The sequence below is a fragment of the Poecilia reticulata genome, linkage group LG6, assembly GCF_000633615.1.
Source record: "Poecilia reticulata strain Guanapo linkage group LG6, Guppy_female_1.0+MT, whole genome shotgun sequence".
NCBI classification, from domain to species: Eukaryota; Metazoa; Chordata; class Actinopteri; order Cyprinodontiformes; family Poeciliidae; genus Poecilia; species Poecilia reticulata.
The window spans coordinates 16446615-16453719 of NC_024336.1; the positions used below are offsets into that span (position 1 = coordinate 16446615).

Sequence of the window (7105 nt, forward strand, 5' to 3'; positions counted from 1 at the left end):
GGGGGGGAGAAACCATGAGGGCTCTCTCAGCAAACTTGTTCGCTGTGCTCTTAATGTGTGCCCTTGCAAGTGTTTTCTACGTGTGGAGCGCGCTGGAGAACCGCTTGGAGCGACACAAACGGGGCTTCTCGGTGCCAGACGGGGGGTCCTTTCATCAAGGTCCTTCAGAGGACCTTTCTGCCAAAACTTTCCGAGCGCTGCTTGCTGTTCCAGCTGCACAAAGACAGAACTCGGCGGGTAGATCGAAGGCTCAAAACCGCACCAATCCATCTGCCTTTGTGGGAAGTCGAGATTATCATGTGAATGGGGATGACGAGAGGTCAGCGCAACGGGAGGGTCCGGTCAAGTTAGGCTACCCAGTGGATGATGGGATATTCTGGAGCAACTGGCTGGAAGACCTCCTCCCTGTGAGATTCACGGAGGGATACGCCGAGGCGTGGAGGAGCAAGGCAAGGACATCACCGGTGGTGAAGCTGGAGCCTGGATGCGGCAGGATATCCAATCAGCTGGCCACGTTTGCAGACGGGACTAAAGCGTGTGTGCGCTACGGGATCAACGCGGACCAGGTGCAGGGGGAAACTCTGACATACTACCTAGCCAGTCTGCTGGGCATCACAAACCTGCCTCCGCTCGTACTGTCGCAGCTGAACGGCGACAGTGCGCAATGGGTGGCCGTGAGGACGCGGGTGAATAATTTGCAGTGGAGCGATCGGGCTGTTGTCTCTCTCACGGAGTGGATTTCCAACCTGACCGGCGTGGTCACACCTGCGCCCCTCAGACAGGAGAGCGGCGGGCTGCTTCCCGCCCTCGGSTGCTTCGAGAACAAAACTACGGCAGAGCTGCTGGAGCTGATGCAGTGGAGCGACCTGATCGTGTTCGACTACCTGACTGCGAACTTCGACAGGCTCGTCAGCAATCTGTTCAGCCTGCAGTGGGACCCCCACGTGATGGAGAGGGACACCAACAACCTGCTGAAAACGCCCCACGGGGACCTGGTGTTCATAGACAACGAGGCCGGACTCGTGCACGGCTTTCGGGTGTTGAACATGTGGGAGAAATATCACCATTCAGTCCTGAGCTCCGTGTGCGTGTTCAGGAGAAGGACTATGCAGCGCGTGGCGGAGCTGCACAGGCGCAGAGACTCCAGGCAGCGGCTGCTGGAGCTCTACAGAGACAGCGAGCCTTTGTCTCAGGAACTGGGGTTTCTCTCAGACGCGCACGCTGCTGTTCTCCAAGACAGGATAGATCAATTGTACAAACACATCATGCAATGCAAAGAAAAGTACAATCAGCTGTGAGCTCTCAGGGCGCGCAGGAGATAGATTGGCACGGCAAGCCGTTAATGACAAACAGTGGTGCTCAGGACGCAACACAATGTGAAAGCCCTACCAGAAAACCGTATTTGGCTTGTGTGGTATGTTAATGCTAATAATAATRAAAGTTTACAAAGGCCAGCTGATGTCAAGCACCCGTTCAACATCATCTATATCGATGAAAGTTGGTGTCAGTTGTGGTACTTATGTCCTACTATMATTTTCAACTGTGTTGCTYTTGTTTTAAAGAAAAAATAACTTTTATTAATATATGTATAACAGAAGCAACTGTTTCAACGAAGGTGTAAGTGGTGGGAACAAAATGCCATTTAATGGCCAGATGGCATGCTGGAATGTTTTTAGTCCTCATGAACAGTTATTTACTACACAACTGCGTGACATAAAAAAAAATGTTATTGACCAGATAGACCGCTTTGTTTTCATCGGTTGTTAATTTGGCAGTTTTTCAAAATGGCACTCAGTGACTGGATAAAACATGTAAAATATGGGGTTCTGGTGGGGATTTTACAGTGTTCTGATACTAAATGTTTTTTTGTTTTTTACCAGACAGTACACCGGTGTTTGGCACTAATGGAATGCCATACTTGGTTTGCACGGAATGACGAGCTTTGCAAAACCGATGYCTGTTACACAAAGCTGATTTGAATATCCAACTGAACTACCTCTTGTGAATAGAATGTGTTGCCTACATTAAATATAAGTCGAGTGTGAAAAATGCTCAAAAGCTTCCCGCTGAGATGTATGCCCCTCTGAAGTGGAGATAGTGTGGCCAATTTAAGTTATTTATTTTTCTTAATTCGCTGAACATTTGCTAACCTGAATATGAACAAATGTAAAGARTATCTGCTGTAGACCTGTTTGTGATTAGGGTACCATAATAAAGTCCTTAAAGTCCTTTTTACAGTGAGGTTAAAAACTTATTAGTAGTTAATATCTTAKATGTGTCGGATAACTTTCATAGTGTCTTTACTTTGCAAAAATAAGAAGTGGTTTTCTCTGTAAACTGAAGCTAATAGCTACTCAGAGAGGGACCAAGATCAAAGTGGGCTCCTACCCTTTTAAAAAYAGAGTCCACTCTCAAAGTGYCACTGTAGTTTATGCAAATTGCTTTTGAGGAACATTTAAGCTGTCATCATGTCTGTATGGGGACGTTRTTAAGATGAAAGCTGTTGATTTCTTTCAGTGTAAGAAATCAGGAAATCCTGGAGCGTCCTGGCTCCAGGAGGTTGTGCACTTCAGAACATCTTCCATGTGAAATGCATGCTAAGAACACAACATGTTACTCCTTTTCTAGTTATTTTAGCATTTTAATAGTTTTAAGATGTTAGAAGCCCACTTCTGCTTGACCTTTCTGACTTTTTTTTTATATAAAAATTAAGACACTATAAGAGTTTCCTTTTTTTTTTTAACTTACGATATTAACTACTCATAAGCTTTTTTGCAGAACATCAGTTAAAAGAATCAGAACTATCCTTATGTTGTGTTTGAATTTTTGCCTTGTGTTTAAATATCCAAGTGACATATGCCTACTCCAAAGCCTTAACCTATGTTGATTCTTCTCCAGTATTGTATTTCTGTTGACATGAGTTCGCTTTTTATAGACAGTAATTTGCACACATTGTAATAGATAGCACCTGCACTCGTGTCAATGTGTTAATATTCAGCCTTAAAAGTCACAGGTGTGTCATATCTATTGTGCATTTGCTGTTTATGTTGTAAATATTGTCTGGCAACAAGTTTTGATGCTGAATTGACTTAATGTGCATTGTGACATTCCAAAATTGTGTCCCTTTTTTGAAAAAAGAAATACAAAAGACGTATTTTACAACGTGTGTTTTGTACATAAGAATATACCCAAAGGCATTAAAATCACTGTTGGTGTAGTATATCTACGTAGAGTCTGGTGGGTGGAGAGTTAGAGTAAAAGTCTATTTAGTCTTTGTATTTTGAAGGTACAATTTTTCACAAAAGCTTGACTGTTAGCCACATGCTTGCAACAACACAAATCTCTTTAATCCCCCCTTTTTAAATCTCAAATAGAGTGATGAGCTAAAGTAGACTGACTCTTTGGGACACATTTGAAAAAGGGTTTTAGTGTTCCCTAACTATAACCTCTCTTTTTTGAAAGAAAAATAAAAATTGCTAAGCTTTGGTCAAAGATTATAAATTGTTACCGAACCAGATCAATAATAGTTTGTGTTTCAGATTCAATCTATTGACCTAAAAGGGAAGCACGCTCAGAGTGGATCGGATAAGCAAAACACTTTACAATTAATGGGAGCAGAGCGTTTGTATTTTTTCGCAGCACGATTTCTGAATTTTAAATGTATTTCCTGAGTGAATGACTTCACCACTTCACTTTCCATCATTTTATAGGCCCTGTTCTGTGTCTAATTTCTGTTTTGTTAAGCACATCCATAGAATTTTGAAGGCTTCATTTTTCACTATTTCGCTGTCATCCGAATAGTTATTTCGCTGTTACTTTCCATGCTAGATCAAACGACGCAGCACTAACTGTTTCTGCAATATCAAATTAGTTCATCTCTTTCAAATTGTGGGTATTTTTGGTACTCGCAGCCCTTGTGTCAGTGATTTGTGGTTATTTCACAACAGAASTGTAGGCAGGTGCAACTGGACTAGTTTTTTTTTTTTCTCTATTATTTTCCAGACTGCGCCTCATCTGTGAAACGGACTCGAGGATCAATATGTGCACTGACTGTAGTATGGGCGAAAGCAGGTCATGTTAATGAGCTGGGTGAGGGGTTATATGTGAATATTTGTGTCTCGGCAGGGATTTCGCAAAGACTGCACTTGCAGCTGGGTTTGGTGCTGTAAGCATGTCTGTTTATGCTCTACAGAGATTTTGCAGCAAGCTGCACACACTAGGGATTAAAAACAAAGCCAAACAGAGGTCTGCACGTCTGAAGCGCACTTCCAATCAATCCCCTTCTGTGTCGTATTCTCTTTCTCAGTATTTGTATCTACATCACAACCATTTCTCCAGTGCATCTGTATTCTTTTAAAAACATTATTGTCAGCTTCATTTGTGAATAAAAGAGAGAATGAAAGTTTCATTTTCCTAATTAGYCTTTTTTGCGGACTCCTCTGCACATGAGAGCCCTTTTAACCGGGGGGACCGTGCCAGCAGTAATCACACTAATGGGGAGAAATCAAAGGGGTTTTCAAACCACTCCATAACTGTTCACATATGTTCTTCTTTCACTCTTCCTGTCTGTTCCTCTTCAACCTCCCTTTTCAACCCGATGGCAACTTTTTTTTTTTCTTTCTTTTTTTTTTTTACACCAAACACATGGCACTTTTTTTGGTCTATTCTGCAGAATGCAGCATTTTCTTGCTCTCTGAATGTCAGGTTTATGGTCTTTAAGCCCAATTTTTCATCCTGCTTGTTTTTAGAACAAACCTAATTGCAGGTTCAGTCAGTCTGTACTTCCAGGGGATCCGGGCATGCCCGAGCGAAGACCCCAGGTAGTGGGGCTGATCTCCTGCTTCTTTGTGCACATTGCAAACATTCCAGAGAAGCAGAGGGAGGATCATCTCCATGGWCACATTAACACACACAGACACTGCCCAGGCAGGAAAGTAAAAAGAATCCCAGCTGTGTAAATAAATCTCTGCAAAATGTTTTTTTTTTATTATTATTATCATTTTATTTTGTCCTCTCAAAGTTTTTAAACTAGTAAAAATATGTTGTTTAAAACTTTTTCTTTTTTCTCACACTATTGCAGCCTTTTATTTGCTGTAGTAAAAGACTGTTAGAAATCTCTCAGTAAGGAAAATCCTCACACCAGAAAGCAGCTATAGGATTTGCTTATCTTCAGTACTGGAAATGCTTTTTAAATATGAAGTCCTACACATTCAAAGGTCATGTTTTTGTTACCAAAAGAAGAAAAAAAATAGAAAACAGAAGAATAAAATCAGCACACTCTACTCTTTAAGTCTTAAAGTCACACATTTTCCTTAAACAGCCATAACAAGATAAAAATATTGCCGTTTTACTTGTATTGATGTTTCTATGCCATGAATTTTATGCCTTCAAAACCATGTTTTCTTGCCTCTTTTCAAAGTTAAAACAGATTTTTTTTTCTGCATTGCAGCAAGTTTAATTCTGAATTCTGAAGATGTTACAAACATGTTTTCTTTTTATTTACGTTACACAGCTGAAGCTGTTTTCCCTTTCCAACTCACTCCAGTGAAGCCACTAAACATCTAAACTGTGAGGCTGAAAACATTRATTTTCTGGAAAAGAAAACATAAATGTTCTATAACTTCCCAAATGCTGTGTGGACTGTTGGGWGGCAGGTGACTAAATGTTTTCTCTGTCTTACGCATGTGTAGAGACATACTGGCATTCTTTTCAGGGCTCTGCAGAATGTGGAACCTCTTGCACATGATTACRTTATGAAACATGGACATGAGTCACTTAGTCACAGCTGAATGAATATGGGCCATAGTGGGTAAACTGGGGGGYTGAGTCAACGTCTGGAGGGGATTTGACAGCATAAAGACTGCGGTGTCCTGCAGAGGTGGGACAATGCTTGGCTTTGTCCAAATCACTGTTCTAGGACTGAGGTCAAAACCTTTGAGCGTTCTTTCTCAAGGGAAAGTTGAAGTTAATGAATTTAAGATCGAGAGGGGGARGGAGCGGTTCCTGCTTGCAAATACTTTGCCTTGTGAAAAGGGATAAGTAGTATATCCGTAATGGTTTCCGTTGAGTGAAAAAAACTACGATGTTATTTAGTTTCCATTCATAGTTTGTTTAGGCTGGTAAGATTTAGTCTTACAAAATGTGGTGTTCTTCAACAGATTTACATGGAGCATTAAGAAAAGAACAACTCTGCCTATTTAATTTTACACATTCAGTCAAAAATAAGTCAAATTGTCATTTTTATTACACTTTTTAAGAAGAGACACTGGTTGATTCATATTGGTTTACGTTTTATCTGTAATCAATTTTAATGAGCCTAAATTCAAGAGTCTGCATGTTGGCATCTACATACAATGAAAAAACAGGCTTTCAGTATTTGTTGTAAACCACTCCTACTTTCTTTGATTTATTTTGTTTGTTTTAACATTAGTGAGGCATTCTTATCTGATAAATATGCTGCCACCTCTTTCAGTTTTGGTTTTCTCATCACCTTAATAAAGCTTAGAGGTTTCCCCACACCAATATCTTTTCAATCKACATACAGGCTTWAATGTGAGTAACAGTAGCTTGCAGCTGTCACACTCCTCTCATATTAGCACAAGAAAAATTAAAATCAATTGGTCTCAAGTATTTCAAAAACAAGTCTTTTACACATCCCGATACATAATCTAATAAAACAGGATAAAACTGCTCATTGCCCGATTATTTGATTTTACATTATAGGATTGAAACAGATTATACTGCGGAGTYCCTGCATACATACACATTGATTGGATATAATCCACTAAAATGTTTTAGAAACAAGAACTATTTAACCTTAATTTAGAGTCCCTCCATTTTCCCTTAATACGATTTTCTTCATGCTAGTCATAGCACACACAAAAATAAATCCTGATTAATTTCGCCACTTAATTCCATCCTATTCGATATGCTTTGTCCCTCAAGCTCTGTTGACAAAACGTCACACRAGACTCTGCAGAATCTAATGACGGCTGCATTTTATGCAGAGCTCAGAGAGGAACTCTTCGACCGTTTCACATTTGKTTTTTTTGGTTCTTTTTTTTTAGCAAATGATGTGTTGTGAAATTATGATAGGTAAAGTGAT

At 40.4% G+C, this 7105-nt stretch overlaps 1 protein-coding gene across 1 annotated transcript; it reads left to right on the plus strand.

The window, feature by feature from the left end:
- Positions 1 to 7: 7 nt before the first annotated feature.
- Positions 8 to 4406, plus strand: fjx1 (four-jointed box kinase 1). Its single transcript, XM_008411515.2, has one exon. It carries the CDS (start codon positions 15 to 17, stop codon positions 1296 to 1298), a length of 1284 nt encoding a protein of 427 aa, XP_008409737.1. The 5' UTR covers positions 8 to 14; the 3' UTR covers positions 1299 to 4406.
- Positions 4407 to 7105: the final 2699 nt, after the last annotated feature.